Source organism: Artemia franciscana, chromosome 8 (assembly GCF_032884065.1).
Source record: "Artemia franciscana chromosome 8, ASM3288406v1, whole genome shotgun sequence".
Lineage (NCBI taxonomy): Eukaryota > Metazoa > Arthropoda > Branchiopoda > Anostraca > Artemiidae > Artemia > Artemia franciscana.
The window spans coordinates 26,010,324-26,034,425 of NC_088870.1; the positions used below are offsets into that span (position 1 = coordinate 26,010,324).

The following is a 24,102-nucleotide window of genomic DNA, read 5'->3' on the forward strand; positions in this document are numbered from 1 at the left end:
AAGTTTTCGTGGGTCATTGCCATCTTCCTCGAAACGATTTGCCATTTGCAACCGTCCCTCCACCAGATAAGGTGATCATAATTATCTAATTCTTCCCCTGGATATACCTCCAAAATTTCAAGCGTTTTTGTGATAGTTGTGTATTTACTTTATTTGAATGCCACCAATGCTTGAGCTACTAAGGAAAATAGTTGATTTTCGACCAGATGATGCCGTTACCAAGGAGTCATGGTAATCTACAGATCTTGAAGATGATACTAAGATGAACCCGATCCCAGTAAGACGAAAAAAGATGATTCGTAAATTTTGATGTTTTCAGTGTTTTGTTTTGCCTTTTGTTTTTTACGAAGGAGGACATGGTAGTGGAAATTTCTCCTAGTGAAGGCATGTCGGGTGCTATAGGATATCCAATTATTTGTCAGACAGTCTTTTTTTTTTTTTAATTTCTTCTGTTAACCTTAATTGTGAAGCAATAAAGTACCCTTTTCACAGCTGGGCTGGAATATGTAACTGTTTTCGTATCCTCAATTAAATTAAGAAATCATTCCTTTCTGGATGACTCAACAAAACACTTGAAGATTTAACTTCGATTCATTGAATTCCTTTCATCTAATCATTAGTTCTATTAGTCGTAACTGTTGACCGTCTATATCTACGATTCATTGTTTCGTCTTCGCTCTTGGCTTTCTAATGGAATTAAATAAAAAACTTTTTTCTTCTGAAAGTAAGATTTGCTGATACGAGGTAGTAAGATTTGCTGAATCTGATGGTGTGATTTTAGTTAAAATCACTTGACTTTTAGGGAGTGTTCTCCACTTTTTTCGAAAATCAGGAAACTTTTCTCAGACTTGTAACCTTTGATGGGTAAGACTAAAGTTAATGAAATTTATATATTTGAAATGAGCATAAAAGTTCGATTCTTTTAATATGTCTGTTGGTACTAAAACTCTTTTTTAAAAACAGTTTTTAAGAGTTTCGGCTACTATGGAGCCGGGTCGCTCTTTACTTTCAATTCGCTACCACGAACTGTTTGAACCGTAATTTCCTCATATATTTCTTTTGGCTGTTATTACACTTATGAGGGAGTTGTCCCCTCTAAAGTACCTCGCTCGTTACGCAAAAATGTTTGCGAATTTGTAATAGCTTATCATTCTAATTAAACGGTCCTTGTGTGTCAGGAGTCATTCTTAAGTAATTGGAACAAAAAGTCAAACATTTGCGTAAAAAGTGAGGCACTAAGAAGGAGGAAACTCCCTCGTATACGTAATAATCTTTGTCTGTTTTAGGTTTAATGTTGTTCCTTATTTTCAGTTGGAAAAAACCTGTTTTATTTTATTTAATAACAACCACAAACCGGAAATATACAATATCTTTGGTTTATCATCACATAAAAATCATAGTTAAGAAGCTGCTTAAGAAAATATTCAATGCTAAGATTGACCGAAAAATAACACAAACAAATTATTGTTTATATCGATCATTTTTTAACAAAATTCTATCTTTAAAATAAAGAGCGAGGTACTGGCGAGGGGAAGAAACTCCCTCATATACGTAATATGAGGGGATTCGCCCCCTCTTCAATACCTCGCTCTTTATGCTAAAGTTCGAATTTTGTTCCAATTCTTTAAGAACGCCCCCTGAAGACCAAAAACCGTTTAATTAGAATAAATACCTCTTTTGAAATTACTAAAAATGCTTTAGCGGAAAGAGCGAGATATTGACGAAGTGGCAAACCCCCTCAAATACGTAATAATTTCTGTTCGTTTTAGGTTTTAATGTTGCTCCTTACTTTCAGTTGAAAAAAAACTTTCAGTTTTAATTTAGTTTCTGATTGTTTTTAAATACTGCTGGAAATCCAGCATTATTAAATGATTTTTCCTCATGAAAAATTCGTCTATGGAAAGATCGTCCCATATAACCCTCTTCCCCCCTTGATCCCCCACTAGAAAAAATACACCCTGAAAATGTCTGTATACTTCCCAATAACCAATATTATATGTAAATAATGGGCAAAATTCATAACTTTCAGCCCTTACTCCGAAGATTATGGAGGATTAAGTCATTCTTAAAGACATAGCTATTAGATTTTTTCGACTATGTTGAAAAAAAATCAAAATTTTTCATCCAATGACTTTGGGGCCCAGTTGCCCTCCAATTTGGTTAACTTAAAAAGCACACTAGAACTTTTAATTTCCGTTTGAATGAGCCCTCTCGCGACATTCTAGGACTACTAGGTAGATATGATCACCCCTGCGAAAACAAAAAAAAGGAAAAAAAACAAATAAGAACACATCTGTGATCTTTCTTCTAGAAAAAAAATACAAAATTCCACACTTTTGCTGTGATAGAAGCATGAAACCTCTGCAGTAGGGTTCTCTGATACGGTGAATCTTATGTTGGATTCTCATTAAGATTCTATGACTTTTAGGGGATGTTTCGAAAACAAGGCTAATTTTCTCAGGCTCATCACTATTGATGGGAAGGACTAAACTTGACGAAACTTAGATATATAAAATCAGCTTTAAAATCCAATTTTTTTATATATTTATTGATATCAAAATTCCGTTTTTTAGAGTTTTGGTTACTATTGAGCCGGGTCGCTCCTTGCTTACAGTCCGTTACCATGAACTGTTTAAACAAGAAGTGTTATTCTGATTCAGTTTTATACGAGAGCCTGAAGTAAGGAGATGTTAGTCATATATTTTTGTATTTAGTTTGTACTTATAGGCCTATTTTCTAACCATTGGGGTAAGTGGTTAAATTTGCAAGAATTGAACTACCAGTCTTAAGTTCAGTTTTTCCTGGCAGGGATGGTACCAAGGGGTCGCCTTATTGCGGTTTAAGGGGGATCGCCTTCCTGTATAATTTGAACTGGGTTATGTTTGTGAACATGTATCCCTACTCCAACCCAACTACCTAGTTGGGTAGTCGATGGTAGTTTAAAAAAATATGTATTTTTGATTTGTATTATCCATCGGGGAATATCCCAATTTTGATACTTTTCTGACGGTCTATGGTTACGATTGCAACCACATAATCCTAGCCTATATTTATTCTCAGGGAGACAGCAGAAATGCTTAAGGGTAAAGTTGTGTTTACTAAACCAACAGTGCTGGCTTGTATGTTCATCCAACACTCAACATTAAAAAAATTAAATCTTTTTAGCTTGTGCATAAATCTATGGGTCAATCTACCCTGCATGTCATTTCATTTTCTAATTTGACTCGAGTTAAGTCGAGTCACGGCTTAAGATCTTTTTTTTTCTTGTTTTCACTTTATTATTTACACCCTTTTCCTTATTAACGAGAACACTCTTTGTTTTGTTAAATTTTGTCAATAAACTAATACACACCTTAAAAGATTCCTCGTCATCCAAGGAGTATGTGAGAACAAAGGCGTCAGAGTTACTTATTGACAGTTGCCGCATGGCTGGAAATTCATATGATCCAGAAGTATCCAAAATATCCAGTGTCAAAGGGATACCAAATATTTCATAATCCGCCCTATGATACTCTTCTACTGTTTTTTTATAACGTGTTGTGAATGTATCATATAAAAACTGAGATACTAGAGATGTCTTTCCTACATTTGCAGCTCCCATAATAACAACCTGAAAATATTGATCGATGATTAATGGCTTTTCCAGCTTGCAGATCCGTGTAACTTACAATACTCTTGATACATCTTGCAGATCCATGTAACTTACAATGCTCATACAACAGGATTAACATTGTCATAAGGACAATTATTGTTAATGTAACTAGTTACAGAACTCGTTATTTCGCCTGTATTGATACAACTTGTTTTTTTATTTCTCCGGAGGTTTGAAACAACTAGTTTAGTGCTAATAAAATTTTAATACAATTTTGTTTGGTCACAAAATTTTAATCCAACTTTGTTGTTTTCTTCAATAGCCTTTAATACAGCTTCTTTTTACTAATCAAAATCTGATATTAGCTTTTTTAGTCACTAAGTTCTAACACAATTTCTTTTGTGTTCTCTAACTTTTGATGTATCTGTTTTTTCGTTAACTAAATTTCAACATTTTTTTTTTGTTATTGAGCTTTTTATGCAGCTTGTTTTCTACTCACTGTATTTTAATACAGTTTTTAACATTATAATACGACATGTATGGTTAATTTGGACTACCTACAGAACAAGTTACCTCGGTTTTAATGATTGACTTATGGAAACGTTGAAAATTAGGCAGTTACATATTCGGAGATCTAGAACACTCTGGATTAAATATTTTAAAATAAAAAAGTAAAGTAGATGAGAATAAACATGGCAAATTGAAACTCCACATGGACATAACAAAATTCAAAGGGTGGATGACAATTGGCAGAGAAGTCAAGAAAAAAACATTCCTGATTAATATGGGGTGAGCTTAAGCTCTACCGCTTTTTTCATGAAAGAGAAGGATAAAATTAAAGAAATCTCTAGGTAGAACGGATGACATTGCCGTTGCAAGAAATTTCACGGGTACAGCGACAATCAAGGGAAAGAGTGTACAAAGGGTAGAAAACAAATAAAACCATGGACAAGAGACTGGGGAAAGAAAGATTTCGACGTAATGATAGTCTTTACTCTTCACACTGTAATCCAGAAAAGACTTAGAATATACAAGTCCAATTTTTTACATTACGGAAGATCAACCTAGAAAATGGAGTTGTTTTTTTTTATTGCAGTTCAAAACTAAGTCCTAGTGCATCAGTCAAAAATGAAAAAAAAAATCAAAATAACAAAGAAAAAATTCAACTGGCACTTTGTTTTATAATATGTTTTACTAATATAACACCGTTTGTATGTGAAGTGATCTTAATTTTTGTGTGAATTTTTTAAAGACAAAAAAAGATTAAAGATTAAACCACTCCCCTCTTTTAATTGAGGACTACTTTTTAAAGATAACAATAAAAAAATGCGTATTTCTTTATTTTATTTTTTCTCTCTAACAATTTTCCTGTAACTACACTTTGTATAAAGACATTTGAAAAATGCCAATATTCTTCATGGTCCTTGGAAATAAATTATTTGATGTGATTAGATTTTTGTGATCATGGAATCTTGTCTAAACATTAGAAGGAAATTATTATTTTAAACTTCCAAAACTGACTATGAATCACACTGTGAGCAACGGCTGAAGCTTTTGATTAACAGCCAAGGTATCTATTACCAATACTTGAACCTTGTTTGTTTGTTTTTTTCTACACAGTACCGTAGAGCAGCGAAGTGGCTAGATGTTGGCATTGGGTAGTCCTGGGTCGGGCTGAGTTTCTGTGCATAAGCTTTTTACTTAAATTTTTACAGTTATGTTCATCCAAATAAACTGATCCAGCTCCCTCCTGCCACCTTCTTCAAAATCCTGGATCTGCTCCCGGATAGCGTCAAAAGATTGAATATTTTTCAAACGTTTGTCACTTTATTATCCTAGAAAAGATTGGAGACATTCTAAGGTTTTGAGATGACTTTGAGTATTCGTTCCGTTATAAGCTCCTTCCTTCGTCCCTGTCGCCAAAAGCGAAATCCTACTTGCTTGGTCTCATGGTGGCGTCAGGGTTGACCTTTTACAAAGTTTGCCAAGCCAGAACCGTGACTGCACTTGGCGTTGCAGGGTGACCTTGAGGAGGGACGTCCAACGATGAAAATATAGCTTAGTAAATAACACAGAATTAAACCAGAATTAGCAGTGAATTCTGATCGATGAATACTTCTTCTTTTGTTGTTTATGGTTGTTTTTGGTGGGGGGGGGGCTGAAAAACCTCTTTCCAGCTAAGTCATCTTTTATGGCCCGTCTCTTCATAGTAGTATAATATTTGTTGGTATGAACATACATTAAGTCGGAGGCTTGAAATTGTTTGTGTAGGATTTTGACTCTTGCAGTAGGTTCTCTGGTTGCCATGGTCTGAGACTATTTCTTGTTTTTCTTTTGTTTATGTTCCATTTTTTTCTTGGTATCAGTATATTTACAAATGTGTTTTTTGTTACTTAATTTAACTGTTAAGGTGACCTGACAAGTTAGCCACTTATAAATGTCACTATTGCAGCTTACGTCTTTTCACAGTTTCGTCATGACACATCGTACTTAAAGTCATTTAGGTATGTAAACTACGATTGTAACGTTATTCATCATCTTTTACACAAAAGGATTAGTTTTTTTCAAAAATTTTATCTATTCTGAATATTACGTTTAAGTGCAATAGGCAATAGATATAGCGATTGCCATTCAAATCGGTTCTCAAACGGCTCTCATGATATTCCAGTGCCCTGCTAGCAGTAAAGAAAAAAATGACACAAGCTGGTTTTCAAGCTTTTTTTCAAAATTCACTTTTAAAACTAATCAAAATAATAGTTATTATTCCTTAATACGCCACAAATGGCAATCTGTGCCAGTTATTAACAATCTTGTGATGTCCAATACGGTATTTGGTTGTAAAACCAAATGGTGCTCAATAACATGGTACTCAAACGATGGTGAAACGACCGGCCTTATTAGTTATATTTATTGTATTAAATAAAAAAAACAATTTGTTTTAAATGAAAGTAAGGAGCAACATTAAAACTTAAAACGAACAGAAATCACTCCGTATATGAAAGGGGCTTTTCCTACTCAACGCCCCGCTCTTTACGCTAAAGTTTGACTCTTTCTCTTAACTCTACTTTTTAAAACAGTAAGAAACTTTAGCGTAAAGAGCGGGGCGTTGAGGAGGAAAAGCCCCGTTCATATACGGAGTAATTTCTGTTCGTTTTAAGTTTTAATGTTGCTCCTTACTTTCATTTAAAAAAAACTTGTTTTTTTATTTAATTTCTGGATGTTTTTGAATTGATGCATGGCAACTAGAACTTTTAATTTTTTACAAACGTTTTCATTGGTAAAAATTATAGGTAACTTACGAATTAACTTACATAACGAACTTCTATATTCGTATGTTTTTATTGCGTATATGAGGGGGTTCAACCCTCGTCGATACCTCGCTCTTACTAAAGCTTAAATGGCCCAATGCCTTAAGAATGACCTCTGAATCACAAAGGCCGTAGAATAAATAGTTGAAATTACTAAAAATACTTTAGCGTAAGAGTGAGGTATAATGTGGAGGTAAACCCCTCATATGCGTAATAATTTTTGTTCCTTTTAATTTTTATTGCTGCTCCTAACTTTCAGTAGAAAAAACTTTTCATATTTATTTTTTCATTGTTTTTTCAAATAATGCTAGAAAATCTTTTGCCCCCTTCATTGAAGTTCTCTTCCCCCATGAGAAGTTCCTCCTTGGAATATTCTCCCATCTACCCCCCCCCCTCAATTTTCCCCCTAAACCAAAAAAATCCCCCTGAAAACGTCTGTACACTTCCTAGTAACCATTACTATATGTAAACACAGGTCAAAGTTTGTATTTCGCAGTCCCTCCCACGGGGACTACGGGGGAGTAAGTCGTCCCTAAAGACATAGTTATAAGGTTTTTCGATTATGGTGAATAAAATGGCTATCTCAGAATTTGATCCGGTGACTTTGAGGAAAAAATGAGCGTGGGAGGGTGCCTAGGTGCCCTTCAATTTTTTCGGTCACTTAAGAAGGACACTAGAACTTTTAATTTCCGTTAGAATGAGCCCTCTCGCGAAATACTAGGACCACTCAGTCAATACGATCACCCCTGGAAAAAAACAACATAAAAACAAAAACAAAACAAATAAACACACATCCGTGATCTGTCTTCTGGCAAAAAATGCGAAATTCCACATTTTTGTTGACAGGCGCTTGAAACTTCTACAATTAGGTTCTCTGATACGCTGAATCTGATGGTGTGATTTTCGTTAAGATTGTATGACTTTTAAGGGGGTTTTCCCCTCTACTTTCTAAAACGAGGCAAATTTTCTCAGGCTCGTAACTTTTGGTGGGTATAATGATGGGTAGAACTGATCTTGATGAAAATTATATATTTATAATCAGCATTAAAATGCGATTCTTTTGATGTAACTATTGGTATCAAAATTCAATTTTTTAGAGTTTTGGTTACTATTGAGCCGGGTCGCTCCTTACTACAGTTCGTTTGCACGAACTGTTTGAAACCGAAGACTGGATGAACAGATGCAAGGGTATGTATGAGTGCTGCTATTGATATGAAAAATAAAGATAACCATCTAGTGACGTTTAGGGTTAATCTAAAGGTGAAATTTAGGAAGGATAGTTACCTTCTTAAAAGTTATGGTGTTGATTGACTCAAGATGATAGTTTAATAGAAACTTTCCTGGAAGAGTTGAATATCAAATTAGAGAATCTAAAATTTGACAATTTAGGAGATAGACGTAATCATTTTAAGAAAAGGGTTCGTCAAGTACCAGACTAAAGTTAGAAATACAGCTAGAAATATAATTTAAAATACTTTTAGCTCACTAAAAAAATGAGTGACTTTAACAGGAATTATTTGATTAATAGGTCATATGAAAATAAGTAGAACGTAAAGAAGTAGAGAAGGCACCAAAATATAAATAAATAAAATGTAAGTAGAGACCAAGAATAAAATTGCTGAAGATATGGAGGATGCAGCCAGTTACCTAGCAATTTCAGGAAGACTTTAATCAAATCTCTGTAGAAGAAAGGAGATGAGAGTGAGTGTGGCAATTATAGAATCAATAACTTGATATTTGTAGGAAGCAAATTACTTAGTGTGATGATGCTTCTTAGACAAAGAGAGGCTGTACACAAAAAAAAAATAGGAGAAGAACAATATGATTTTAGGAAGGGAAAAGAACGTCTTGACACGTGTTCATTCTTGGATTAATAATTAAGAAGTGCCTCAGTCACCAAACCCTTTAGACCAAGTCTTTAGTTTTATAGGTTATAAATAAGTTTATTCACTTGATAAAAAAGCTTTAACGAAGATTATAAAGCTTGCATTGTATAACAAATAAATACAAGAAAATGGTTAGTGCTATGTACGAGAATAACATTACGATAATAACATTGATACGGTTAAGGTAGGAACTGAGGTTAATTGCTGGTCTCGTATTAAATCAGGAGTTAAGCAGGGTTGTGTTGTATCCCAATTTATAGGGACTTGTTTGATGGATTTCGTCTTAAGGAGCACGAGAAAGGCTATGGGAGATGAATTCAAATGGAAAAGCAAAACTGTCCTAGACTTAAATTATGCTGATGATTTGATTATCCTATATGAACATTTTATCAAACTAAAAAGTTTTGGAGATTTTGAGGGTTCAGGGCGTCAGAATAGGTTTTAAAACTAATGTTTACAAGACAAAATCGAAGGAAATAAGTGAAGGTGATTAAGATGATGCTGGATAAAGAGAACATTTATCAGGCAGACAGCTTCACTTGACTATGTAGCATTACTAGTAAAGAAGGTGGATGCACTGGATATTGTAAAGTAAAAAAGCCCAGGCCCTAGGTATTTTTTTCACAATCGAAGAAATGCTAGAAGAACATGTCTGAAGATCAAGATAAGAACATTAGAAATTTTTAAATTTGTTATATGTTGTTCTTAGGAATTCTAAGGATTATTTTTGGTACCCCTCTGACTGACCGTATTTCAAACAGTAAGCTGTACGAAAATGTGGTTCTATCGCGCTTTCTAGGGCTAAAATTATAAAAAGGTTGAGATGGCTGGGGCATGTTCTTCCCTAAGACTGTCCCTTTTGGCAAACTGTAGAGGGGCAAACGAAGAGCAGCTTGTTCCCGAATAGGGTTGGAGGAAACCATAAGCAAGGGTTTAATAGAAATTAGAATATTTGGTGTAAAGAGGGAGACTTTGTATAAATTGGGATGGAGATCGTGCATGGCTCTGTTGGCCTCTGGTATATTTTTGCTGTAATGAGTTGTTAGTATTCGCAGTAGTCGTAATCACTGTTTAGTGCATTTAAGCAGGGTTGGTTACATTCCAGAAACTCGATTTTGTGAGGATGCGGCTTCAAATCTCAATATGAACAATTTTTTCTTGTTTCCTCTTTACTAATTTTTTCAGCCATAGGGTTATCTTATTCTTACAATATCTACATTTTTATTTAAAAAAAAAATTTGTACCGCCATTGTTTTGGGTGAAATTAAATTTTATTTAAAGCTGTTTTTGTAAGGAGCGACCCGGCTCAATAGTAAACGAAGCTCTAAAAAACGGAACTTCTGCTAAAAGATATATCAAAAGCATCGGATTTTTATGCTGATTTTAAATATATAAGTTTCATCAAATTTAGTCTTTGTCATCAAAAGTTACGAGCCTGAGAAAATTTGCCTTATTTTGGAAAATAGGGGAAAACACCCCCTATAAGTCATAGGATCTTAACGAAAATCACACCATCTAATTCAGCGTATAAGAGAACCTTATAGAAAAGTTTCAAGGTCCAATCTACAAAAATGTGGAATTTCGTATTTTTTGCCAGAAGACAGATCACGGGTGCGTGTTTATTTGTTTGTTCGTTTTTTTTGTTTTTTCTTTTTTTTTCCCAGGGGTCATCGTATCGACCAAGTGGTCCTAGAGTGTTGCAAGAGGGCTCACTCTAACGGAAATAAAAAAATTGGAGGGCACCTAGGCCCCTCCCACGCTCATTTTTTCCTAAAGTTAACGGATCAAAATTTTGAGATACCCATTTTGTTCTACATAGTCGAAAACCACAAGAACTATGTATTTGGGGATGACTTACTCCCCCACAGTCCCTGAGGGAGGGGCTGCAAGTTACAAACTTTGACCAATGTTTACATACAGTAATGGTTATTGAGAAGTGTACCGACGTTTTCAGTGGGATTTTTTTGGTTTGGGTGTGAGGTTGAGGGGAGAAGGCTATGTGGAAGGATCGTTCCTTGGAGGAATATTTCATGGGGGAAGAGAAATTCAATGAAAAGGGCGCAAGATTTTCTAGCATTACTATTAAAAAAACAACAATGAAAATACAATCATGAAAAAGTCTTTTCAATTGAAAGTAAGGAGTAGCATTAAAATTTAAAACGAACAGAGATTATTACGCATATGAGGGGTTCTAAAAATACTTTAGCTTAAAGAGCGAGGTATTTAGGAGGAGATAAATACTTTGCTCTTTATGCTAAGTATTTTTAGTAATGTCAACTATTTATTCTACGGCCTTTCTGATTCAGGGGTCATTCTTAAAGAATTGGGACAAAACTTAAGATTAAGCGTGAAGAGCGAGGTATTAACGGGGGGACAAACCCCTTCATATACATAATCAAAAATATAAGAATATAAAAATTTGTTACATAAGTTAATTCTTAACTTACGTATATTTTTTACTAATAAAAACGTTCGTTAAGAATTAAAAGTTCTAGTTGCTTTTTTAAGTAACCGAAAAATTGGAGGGCAACTAGGCCTCGTTCCCCACCCCTTATTTCTCAAAATCGTCTGATCAAAACTAAGAGAAAGCCATTTAGCCAAAAAAAAAAAAGAATTATTATGCAAATTTCATTTTAATAATTTATGTACCAAGATCAAAGATGCAAAAAAAAAACTTTTTTTAAACTGAAAGTAAGGAGCGACATTAAAACTCAGAACGAACAGAAACTACTCCGTATATGAAATGGGTTGTCCCCTCCGCAATCCCTCGCTTTTTACGCTAAAATTTGACTCTGCCACAATTCTACTTTTTAAAACAATTAAAAACCTTAGCTTAAAGAGCGAGGGATTGCGGAGGGGACAATCCATTTCATATACGGAGTAATTTCTGTTCGTTTTAAGTTTTAATGTCGCTCCTTACTTTCAGCTAGAAAACTAGTTTTTTTTTATTTAATTTCTTTCAAGACTATGTCTTGAATGTCTCCAGTAAGGAAGAAAGGTTATTTCTTATATAAACTTATTTCTTATTTTCATAAATAAGTACTGAACTTCTAATTTATGGAAGAAACTAAAAAACGTTACTTATGCGGAAAAAATAATAACATAAATACAATTTATAAGAAAATTTTTCAAACACAAGTGAGGGGCAGTGAAGCGCTTTAAAAAATTCGCGTATTAAGCAGTTTTGATTATAAAAAGCTGCTTTAGTTTGTATATCTTACTTTGTAATGTTTCTTGGGCGGGATTTGAGATTCTGTGATTATAGAATTCATAAGATCTGTCGTGCTTGGCGAAGGATTTGCTTCTAGGCAACTATTACACCCATCTCCTGGACTCCGTAATAAACATGGCTGCAAGCTAAATCTTCGGCCTTTCGGCATTTCTTTTCCACTGCGGTGAACCTGGAATCATGAACATAATGTATTATAAATTTTTCGTCATGTTTCTATTCTCTGTTAGGATATTCACTAATTTCTCTTTGAATTTAAATTTTATTCAAATGTAGACATAATTATTGGCTAAATAAAGCCTTTAAAACGTTAATTGGCTATTTTTTAAGTACCCTTCTTAGTTTTCAATAGAGTATAAAGGACATTCTATCCTTTTGAGGGGTTTGGGGGAGCGCGGGACCAATCTCCTTTCATATTAAGAGCATATTCAAGATATACTTGGGAAGTAATATGCTCACCCGAGTAAATAAAAAAAATGATGTGCGCGCCTGGTTCTCCTAATTCTTTGAAAAATGTAGGGTATAGCTTTGGGGAATGAGCAGAAATTTTTAGGAACTGATTAGAGAGGGGGAAGGGGGTGAGTGGAGTTTAAACTTTGACCTGGGGACGAGGGACTGGAAATTTATCTCGAAAGACGATGTATCAAGTTTATCGAAATACCATGTGTAGAAATCCTGAGGAATGGTCTGGGATATAGATATGAGAGTATCAGGTAATTCTTGACAAAGGAAGGGGGAGGATGAGGCAAAGGGAATTTAAATTTAATTTGGGGGGAAGGGGATGAGGCTAAACAATTCTTGTCGTCAAAATGGACAAAAATAATGAATAATATCTTGGGAACAGCTTGGAGTACGGGGCTGGAATTTTGGGAGTGTTGCAGAAGGAAGGGGAAGAGTGGAGAAAGGAAACCTCGAATATAATGTTGGGGGACAGGGAAGAAACTAATCAATTTTTGTATCCAATTGAAACAAAAATAACATGTTGGACTACAAGCTCTTTTGGGATCAATAATTTATGCAAGTAAAACAACTAGAAAAAACAAAACACATTATGTGTATCCAGGTTGTCGAAATACATTATATTCAACATCTCGGAAACGGGAATAGTCCATTGAAATAAGAAGCCCGATAGTACCCTTTTCAAGAGTCAAAAGCCTAACAAACTTTCCAAAGAATTTGGGCCTACTTAGGTTTTTCAAATTACTTTCAAATTACTTTCAGCATCTTGGGAATGTCATAAGGGCTCGAGTTGATACTTTGAGGGACTATCTAAGAGTGAAAGGGGATTCGCCCGAGGGAGCTAAATCAAAAGACACTATTTGTATCCAGGTCATCAAAAAACCATGTCATAAATATTTTGGAAACGGACGGTATTTAAGATTTTTGGCCATGAAGCCACCTCAATAGAATTCTAGAACCAAGGTAACCTCTTTCAGGAAACAGAGACTTCTGATCCACTTACATAAGTCTGGTATTCTCACTTTCTATCCACCTTAACTTCGACAGTAAAACAATCTCTAAAATTTATGTTAAATGTTTGGTAAAATTTTCAAAAGAAAGCCAAATTCTAAATTCTTTAGCAGTAAAACCAACATATTCTTTTATACGTATTCCTTTTGTTAGCCAATAAACAAAACATTGTCAAATAAACGATCAGCGATTAAATGAATTGTTTAAAAAAAAGTAGTTCTTCAAAGAAAATTAAAGGAGGAGTAGGGGTTACGCACCCTAAGTTTTTTAGAGACCAGAGAATCATTTTCGCTTTACTGAAAATAAAACTTATCTTAAGCTTTTTTTGACTTCAATAGTATTAGTAAATTAGGAATTTCCAAGACTTCTAAGAATCAGTAACATGTTGTATAAGGAACTTATCCACTTTCGTTTATCCTTTTCACTAATCTTAGTTATTATGGTGATTTCTATTCTTTCTTATTGTTGTTGCTGATTTTTTTAATAAATAAAAACCACACTGTTCAAAATACAAATCATTTTCAACCACGTGTTTTAGAAGTATTGAGCGGGAGGGAGGGAAACGGGTTTGCATTTTTTCGAAATTTTGGATTCCATAACACAATTTTTGACAACAAACACTTCTCATTTGAAGAATGTTCAAATTTTTGCTGTTTTTTTTTGTTTTGTTATTCAAATTACAAGTTTTGTGTTTTCCTTCTATAACTAAGCCTTTCACATTTCAAAAGTCACATTTCAGAATTGTTTCAGTTTTTGACTGTAAAACACCTCCCAATTCAAGGAATTTAAGATATTTCACATTATCTTCTGTTTAACTAATTGAATTCTCAGATTTCCATAATCTTGATGTCCTTATTATTTAATACTAGCCACCAACACCTAGTTGGTGGGGGCGCTTCGCGCCCCCAATCCCCCCCCCCGTGCGCGTAAGTCGTTACGCGCCATATTAGTTATGCGCCATTGTAGTTGTGTCCCTGTGTCCCACCTGTGAATATAGATAGATATATATATATATATTTTTAACTACGTAAAACTTCCGAATATACAACATTCTTGGCTGTCCCATTGTCTGTGCATATAAATAGATTGTCAGGTTTATGCAACATATAATTCTCCATGGGAAAAACAATCTGTATTCAGATCTATACATTATTATTCTAATGACTGCCCTTGAGCTTTGTTGATGGTGATTGCTAATTGAACATTCCCTGTGTCCCTGTCGTCATTTATATATCCCCGTGTGCCCCCCGGCGTCCCCGTTGCTTTTCTTTCCCTGTGTCCCGGTCGTCATTTGTGTCCCGGTGTCCCAGTCTGTAATTTCTCTTTGAGTGTCGCAGTCGTCATTTAGATTCCCTGTGTTCCGGTCGTCATTTGTGTTCCGGTGTCCCAGTCTGTAATTTCTGTTTGAGTGTCCTGGTCGTCATTTATATTCCCTGTGTCCCGGTCGCTTTCTGTTTGAGTGTCCCGGTCGTCATTTATATTCCCTACTAGCTGTTGGGGTGGCGCTTCGCGCCACCCCAACACCTAGTTGGTGGGGGCGCTTCGCGTCCCCCCCCCAAGCCCCCCCGTGCGCGTAAGTCGTTACGTGCCATTGTAGTTGTGTCCCTGTGTCCCACCTGTGAATATAGATAAAAGAGAAAAGATTTCTCTTTTCGTTATAGATATATATATGTATTTAACTACGTAAAACTTGCGAATATACAACATTCTTCGATGTCCCATTGTCTGTGCATATAAATAGATTGTCAGGTTTACCGACTCTTGAACATGCAACATAAAATTGTCCATGGGAAAAACAATCCGTATTCAGATCTATACCTCATTATTGTAATGATTGCCCTTGAGCTTTGTTGATGGTGATTGCTAATCGAACATTCCCTGTGTCCCGGTCGTCATTTATATTCCCAGTATCCTGGTCGTCATTTGTGTCCCAGTGTCCCAGTCTGTAATTTCTCTTTGAGCGTCCCGTTCATCATTTATATTCCCTGTGTCCCGGTCGTCATTTGTGTACCGGTGTCCCGGTCTGTAATTTATCTTTGAGTGTCCCGGTCGTCATTTATATCTCCCGGTCGTTATTTGTGTCCCAGTGTCCCAGTCTGTAATTTCTCTTTGAGTGTCCCGGTCGTCATTTATATTCCCTGTGTTCCGGCTTTTAGTTTTCTTTTTCTCCTTTATTTTCAAGTTTTTTCTTTTTTTAATGTTTTTTCTTTTTCAGTTTTTAGTTTTTTTTATTAGTTTTTAGTTTTTTTCTTTTTAGTTTTTTTTGTAGTTTTTACCCTTTTCTAATTTTTTTGTAGTTTTTACCCTTTTTAGTTTTTTTAATTTTTTTTTTTTTTAGGTTTTTTTAACTTTTTTTAGTTTTTTAGCTTTTTTTGTTTTTTTAGTATTTTCTTTTTAGTTTTTTTGTACTTTTTACCTTTTTTAATTTTTTTCTTCTTTTGTATTAATGCTAAAGCCAAGGTTCAAACCTGGAGCCTCTCGGACGTAGAACTTGAAACATAACGCTTTTCCAACTCAGCTACTTCAGCTTGAATATATTTGTTTTGGCCAGCTTCCTCGGGTGTTGCCATTGTAGGTTCTTCAGTCATTTTACAATAAGAAATTTCTCTTTCAACGATCTTCTTACAATTAAAAATTCGTCTTTGAACGATATTCTTAAATACCTGTGTCCTGGTCGTTATTTATATTCCCTGTGTTCCGGTCGTCATTTGTGTCCCGGTATCCCAGTCTGTAATTTCTCTTTGAGTGTCCCGGTCGTCATTTATATTCCCTCGGTCCCGGTTGTCATTTGTGGCCCGGTCTGTAATTCTCTTCGAGTGTTTTTTCTTTGAGGTTTTTTTAGTTTTTTACCTTTTTTCTTTTTTCAGTTTTCTTTTTCTTCTTTATTTTTCAGCGTCACTATGAAATACATATCGCCGAACCTTTGTTTTATTAACTAAAATCTGGTTGGCATTGATGACCTTATCCAAGTCAAAATACCAAACCCAATCATCATCGCTATCATTTTCAGTTTTGATATGTTTTGACTTTCGCTGTCCAGGTGGATTTTCATCTAACTGCGCGGTTTTGCGTTCTTTAGCCGCAAGCCTGTTTTCTTGCTGTTCTTGTGATTCCTCGGCACGCTTTCTTTTCTTACTTTCTCTATCAGCCGCAAGTTTTTTGGCATAGACTCTTTGAGCAGCTTCCTCGGCTGTTGCCATTGTAGGTTCTTCCGTCATTTTACAATTAAACATTTTTCCTTCCACGATCTTCTTACAATTAAAAATTTGTCTTTGAACGATTTTCTTAAATACTTTTAATGAGGTCATCTTCATAACAAACATGACGTCACTCGACAGACCAACAGACAAACAACTTATTTTTATAAATATAGATTTTTTTTTAAATGATTGCCATTGAGCTTAGTTTTTTCTTTTTTTCCCTTTTTTATTTTATCTTCTTTTCAGTTTTTTTGGTTTCTTCTCTTTTCATTTTTTTTAATTTTTTTTTAGCTTTTTTTGTTTTTTTATTTTTTATTTTTAGTATTTTTAGTTTTTTTACCTTTCTTAGTATTTTTTAATATTCTTTCTCCTCTTTTTAGTATTCTTTTTCTTCCTTATTTTTTTCTCCTTTTTTAGTTTTTTTTCTTTTTTATTTTTTTATTTATTTTGGTTTTTTAGTTTCTTATTTTTTTTTTAGATTTTCTTTTTTTTAGTTTTTTCTTTATAGTTTTTTTTCTTTTTTGGTTTTTCCTTTGTTTTAATTTTCTTTTAGTTTTTTTAGTTTTTCCTTTTTTTAAGTTTTTTCTTTTTAGTTTTTTACTTTTTTAGTTTTTTTCTTTTTTTAGTTTTTTCTTTTTTAGTTTTTTTTTAGTTTCTTCTTTTTTATCTTTTTTTGTAGTTTTCTTTTTCATCTTTATTTTCAAGTTTTTTCTCCTTTATAGTTTTTTCTTTTTTAGTTTTTCTTTTTTTTGTTTTTTTGGTTTTTTCTTTTTTTTTCTTTTTTAGTTTTTCTTTTTTTATTTATTTTGTTTTTTTGTTTTTTTTTTAGATTTTCTTTTTTTCCAGTTTTTCTTTAGTTTTTTCTTTTTCTAGTTTATTTTTCTTTTTCAGTTTTTAGTTTTTTTAGTTTTTTTATTAGTTTTTCCTTTTTTATTTGTTTCTTTTTTAGTTTTTACTTTTTAGTTTTTTCTTTTTATAGTTTTTTCTTTTTATAGTTTTTTCTTTTTAGTTTTTCTTTTTTTAGTTTCTTCTTTTTTCTCTTTTTTGTAGTTTTCTTTTTCTTCTTTATTTTTCAATTTTTCTCCTTTATAGTTTTTTTCTTTTTTTCTTTTTTAATTTTTTAGTTTTTTAGTTTTTTTCTTTATAAGTTTTCTTTTGTCTTTTTTTAGTTTTTTTCTTATTTTTGGTTTTTAGTCTTTTAGTTTTTTTTTTTAGTTTTGTTCTTTTGTTTTAGTTTTCTTTTTCTTCTTTATTTCTTATTTTTTTTCCTTTTTTTGTAGAAGAAAGTGTAACAGACAGACAGACAGACGGACAGTACATTTTTATTCATATAGGTAGATAGATAGAAAATAGCTAGATAGATAGAAGATAGATAGATAGAAGAAGATGTAAGTCAATAAATAAATCAGTCAATCAATTCCACCGCCACAGTAAAGTTAATTAATCCTTCCCTCCTTCTAACATTTTGGCTATTAAAATCTTTTCTTCTGTCTACAGTCTATATTTGAAAACATTTCTTTAAGTTATTTCAAGTTGACAAGTTCAAGTTTGTAGTTCAAGAAGCACTTTGAATTTGACAAATATAAATATGTTCCTTTCTGGTACAACACTTGCCTTGTATACTAATTAATTTAAACATGGATGGCAGGATTTTCTTTAAACGATAATTTCACATGATGGCATGACGTCACTCAACACACAGACACACAGAAAACTTATCTATATACTAGCTGTTGGAGTGGCGCTTCGCGCCACTCCAACACCTAGTTGGTGGGGCGCTTCGCGCCCCCCAAGCCCCCCCGCGCGCGTAAGTCGTTACGCGCCATATTAGTTACGCGCCATATTAGTTACGCGCCATTGTAGTTGTGTCCCTGTGTCCCACCTGTGAACAACTTATCTATATACTAGCTCTAGGTTCTTCAGTCATTTTACAATTAAACATTTTTCCGACGACATGATAAACATAATAACGACATGACGACCTGATGACATGATGTCACTCAACACACAGACACACAGACAACTTATCCATATACTAGCTGTTGGGGTGGCGCTTCGCGCCACTCCAACACCTAGTTGGTGGGGCGCTTCGCGCCCCCCCAAGCCCCCCCGCGCGCGTAAGTCGTTACGCGCCATATTAGTTACGCGCCATTGTAGTTGTGTCCCTGTGTCCCACCTGTGAATATAGATAGATTTATATATGTGTTTCAAACTACGTAAAAATTGCGAATATACAACATTCTTTGCTTTCCCATTGTCTGTGCATATACAAAGCCGTATGTACTAATAATGACGTCATATGCAAACGCTCTTTTTACAAACAAACAAACATGCATACACACAACTTGTTTTTATATAGATAGATAGATAGATGGATACAATACAAATTAACTGCGTAAAACTTGCGAATATACAACATTCTTCGCTGTCCAATTGTCGCTGCATATAAATAGATTGTCAGGTTTAACGACCCTCGAACATGCAACGTACAATTGTCCATGGGAAAAACAATCAGTATTAAAACTATACCACATTTTTCTAATGATTGACCTTGAGCTTTGTTAATGGTGATTGCAAATGCTAATCGAATTGGGAATTGCAATCTTTTAAATTGAAAAGGCAGATCCGTTGGAATCATGGGAATGCGAGGAATAAGAACAGCCTCACCCTCAAAAGGCCCTGTCAAGATTGTGGCCTCTATTAGGTTTTCCATTGTTTTTTTTTTACGGCAAGTCGCGTGCCATTGCAAAGCTTTGGTGGGTTGATATTTCCTAAAAGTATTATTGGTACGCCTATTTTTAGTTGTAGCACGTGTGGTGGAAACCCTGAAAGATCTATGGAATTTAAAAATTCAGATGGATAATTATCCGCTTCATTTGGTTCCAAAACTGTGTCGACTGACTTGTAAAGGACTGCCTGGTCTCGAATCTTGGTCAAAACAATATTGTTGATTTCGTGGACGTCTATATTTTTGGGTGCGAGAATCGCTCTTTCACTTAGCCATTTATTATTTTTATAATTTTTTAGAATATTCGGAAATACTTTTTCAACCAATTCATTTTCGGACGTCACTAAATTACAGAAATCAGCAGGTAGTTGTATACGTCCTGAAATTGAGTCTACTGGGAGCTTTCCGTTTCCAATTGCCAGCAATTGATCTGAAAATGTTTGACCAGAATCATCGTTTTGCAACCGGACACGCATATTTGTAGTTAATTTTAATATTTTTACGTGTGCCCATAAATTAGAATTTTTCAGGCAAGCATTCATTTCGTCTGCAGGAGTTGATCTAGGTATTATAGGTAATGTTTGCCTGAAATCTCCCGCAAGCAATATTAATGTGCTGCCAAAGGGTTTCGAATTCCCTCTTAAATCTTTCAAGCATTGATCCAGAGCATCGAGCGATTTTTTGTGTGCCATTGTGCACTCATCCCAAATAATAAGTTTGCATTGCTGCAATACTTTACCCATCCCAGATGATTTGGAAATATTGCACGTGGGAGTTTCTGTAGAATGCAAATTCAGAGGCAATTTCAAAGCGGAATGAGCAGTTCTTCCACCAGGCAGCAATGTTGCGGCTGTTCCGGACGACGCAATTGCCAACGCTATATCATTTTTTGATCGAATTGATGCCAGAATCAGTTTTATCACAAACGTTTTACCAGTACCTCCTGGCGCATCCGAAAAGAAAATTTCTCCAACGTTGTTATCGACACAATGCATTATCGTATCATAAATGTCTTTTTGTTCCGACGTTAACTTGGAAATGTTATTTTGTACATACGACAATAGATCACTCGTACTGTAACTTTGTTCACGATCCAATTCTACACATGTCGAAACAGCAGCGATACGGTTAGGTGAAGGCATTCCCAGAGGTTTGAAGAGGTTTGTCCCAGATCCTGAAGAGGTTTGTTTGCCATACGTACGCACAAATCTTCTATAATAACTAAAGTGTAGTTATAAATTTCTGATGTAAAATCAAAACTCATATCTGACGTCTCTAACTGTTTTCGATGGAGTATATCTCCGGACATTTTTGACTTATATTTTTCCCATAACTCTGTAGGAGCTGATGGAGAGCAAGTTGTTAAAATGATGCCAAACAATGCACGAATTTGACTTGGGGTCGACGTTTCGCACGCGTCATTGATGCAGTTATCCCAGTGTTGGTCATTCTCCAATAAATTCAGAGCTTGGCATGCACTACGGTAAGTGTCATGTATAGTACCGTCTCAAATACTCAAAGGATGTCGGACCGGGTACATTCACCAAAAGCAGGCGTAGAAAGAAGCATTCATGTTGATTGGGGTGAACGGTGTAGAGTCTTCCTATCGTGGTATCTTTGAAGATTGTAGGTTGGCCGTCGACTGACTTACCCTGTTTTCGACGTTCAAATACTTTATTTTTAGTATTCCACGTGTAATACGAAGGCACTTCAGAATATAGCAGTTTTTTTGCAAAGGAATCATTTTTGCAAAGCGAAAAAAAGCTGTTAATGTTGTATCCGGTGGATTCAGGGCTCTTTGTTGCACGTTGGTTTCCGTGAAATAAACACGTTGACCATTCTGTAAATGTACCCCTAAGTGAACAACAGCTGGACTACGTTCATGTATCGGAAATGAAAGAATTCGCCAAACAGCTTCATTACTGCTTATGTATCTTCCAGCCTAATATTGTACGATTTCGTCGAAATCTTTGATTTCGGGCTGCAAGCCAAAAACTGCCATGTCACTGCCTTTGTTGACGTATTTACATATGTATTTGATTGCCTTTACGGAGTTACAGTATTCAACGTTTATGTGTGCATTAAATGTTTTTGATAATAATGGGGAATATGGAACAACCCACTGGTTATCTACTTTGATGGTGGTACCGTTACGCTTCTTTATTATTGCTGTTTTACCGCCACCTTCAGTAGATCTTCTTCTATATTGTGGGTAACCATCATTGCCAGTAATTGTGTTTGATACTAAAAGTCGAGGATATTGCTTTGTGCACCTTCCTTTGGCCATGCATCAGGTATTTCAGCGGAAATCATATCATCAATTTCGTTCGAAGTAATTTTTTTATGTAGCCAGATTAGTATATGTGCGTGTGGCAAACCTCGTTTTTGCCATTCCACTGAGTACATCCAGCATCGCACTGACCCAAACACTTCAAGTTTTACTATATAGTTTATCAGTGATCTCAACTTTTGCCGGAAGACACGGGCCGTAATGTCATGCCTATGAACCGCCGATTGTCGATTGAAGTAAAAGCTGCAGTATCTCGTCCCAAGATTGATTACATGTAAATGTAATAAATAAATCTGGACGACCATAGAGATCGTAGCATCGATGAGTTTCAGCAATTTTTAACAACTGAGCGTTTCGCTTATGAAGAATAATATTTTGAGGTAAAAACTGATCACCGACCATAACGATTGCCACTTCGTCGATAGTTTGAGCATTGTATCTACGCACATGTTGGCCAGGAGGCGTTTTGTCAGCGGAAATAACAATTTTATGCGTATCAGTAGGCATCAAATCGATGGCTGTTTTGAACAGACGCACTAAATTATTATTTTCGTGGAAAAGATGTTGCAATTGGGAAACGATTGTCCTTTCAACGTTGGGAGAAATTTTGCAACGTGCATTCAATTCAGAATTTCTATCACTGATGAAGTACAATTGTAAAAATTTATGATTCTCGCCTGAGAATGATAGAAGGGACCCTGCTCTATGATAAATTTGCCCTTTTACTTTGAAAGTAGACATAAATTGAACTGGATTTTCGATTTGGACTCCAAACGACGTCATTTGGAAACATGTTGTATTTTCTGATTTGTGACAAAAAACGCTTAGATTCTGACGTAGTTCCAGTAAGGAAAGTCTTCAATGGCTCTGGTGGTGCAGCCAATAGAGGAAGTTTAACTTTTCCTGAGGCGCAACACATTCCCATTGTTTCACCATTGAATTTCAAGGCCTTGCAACAGGGACAAATTTTAGACATTGTCCCGATTTGAACACATCTATTCAAGCTATAATCATCGACTGGGCTGTACCTGAATGCCCGGCGATAACTTTCAGGTTGCTCTGATTCCTCGGCACGCTATCTTTTCTTACTTTCTCCAGCAGCAACAAGCCTGATTTCTTGCTGTTCTTGTGATTCCTCGGCACGCTTTCTTTTCTTACTTTCTCTATCAGCAGCAAGCCTGATTTCTTTGCTGTTCTTGTGATTCCTCGGCACGCCTTCTTTTTTCACTTTCTCTTTTAGCAGCAAGTCCGCTTTCGCGTTGCTCTGGTAGTTCCTCGGCACGCTTTCTGTTCTTTCTTTCTCTATCAGCCTCAAGCCTGTTTCCTTGCTGTTCTTTTGATTCCTCGGCACGCTTTCTTTTCTGACTTTCTCTATCAGCAGCAAGTTTTTTGGCATAGACTCTTTGAGCATCTTCATCGGCTTTTGCCATTGTAAGTTCATCAGTCATTTTAAAGCTAAACATTGATAGATTTCTACGTTACAGACCGGGACACAAATGACGACCGAGACAGAGGGAATATAAATGACGACAGGGACACAACTACAACGGGGACACCGGGGGCACAGGCAGGATATATAAATGACATATAAATGACGACCGGGACACTCAAAGAGAAATTACAAACTGGGACACCCGGACACAAATCACGACCGGGACACAGGGAATATAAATGACGACCGGGACACAGGGACACAACTACAGCGGGGACGCCGGGGGCACAGGCGGGATATATAAATGACATATAAATGACGACCGGGACACTCAAAGAGAAATTACAAACTGGGACACCGGGACACAAATGACGAACGGGATACAGGGAATATAAATGACGACCGGGACACAGGGACACATTATTAGAATAATGAGGTATAGATCTGAATACGGATTGTTTTTCCCATGGACAATTATATGTTGCATGTTCAAGAGTCAGTAAATCTGACAATCTATTTATATGCACAGACAATGGGACAACGAAGAATGTTGTATATTCGCATGTTTTATGTAGTTAAAAATATATATTTATATCTATCTCTATTCACAGGTGGGAGACAGGGACACAACTACAATGGCGCGTAACTAATATGGCGCGTAACGACTTACGCGTGCGGGGGGCTTTCCCCCCGCATTATGACGTCATCGTCATAATGACGACATGACGACCTGATGACATGATGTCACTCAACACACAGACAACTTATATAGAAAAAAAAATAACTTGTCTGTGTGTGTGCGTGTGTCGAGTGACGTCATTTTTGTGTGTCGACTGATTTCATGTTTGTCGAGTGACGAAATTACAGACCGGGACATCGGGGCACAAATGACGACCGGGACACCGGGACATCTATGTATCTATATAAAAACTAGCTGTTGGGGTGGTGCTTCGCGCCACCCCAACAC

The 24,102-nt window shown here is 35.5% G+C and overlaps 2 protein-coding genes across 7 annotated transcripts in view; one reads left to right on the forward strand and one right to left on the reverse strand.

Moving 5' to 3' along the window:
* The window catches only part of LOC136030212 (18S rRNA aminocarboxypropyltransferase-like), a 128,372-nt gene that overhangs the window by 89,852 nt on the left and 14,418 nt on the right, over positions 1 to 24,102 (forward strand). The window lies entirely within an intron of this gene.
* Positions 1 to 24,102, reverse strand: part of LOC136030211 (ras-related protein Rap-2b-like) — a 104,883-nt gene that overhangs the window by 24,065 nt on the left and 56,716 nt on the right. For all 5 annotated transcript variants that reach the window (XM_065709004.1, XM_065709007.1, XM_065709006.1 and 2 more), the window contains exons 2-3: positions 12,008 to 12,187; positions 3,353 to 3,610 (exon numbers count right to left, since the gene is read on the reverse strand). In XM_065709004.1, coding sequence (XP_065565076.1) covers positions 3,353 to 3,610; positions 12,008 to 12,187 — 438 coding nt within the window. The remainder of the gene's footprint in view (positions 1 to 3,352; positions 3,611 to 12,007; positions 12,188 to 24,102) is intronic.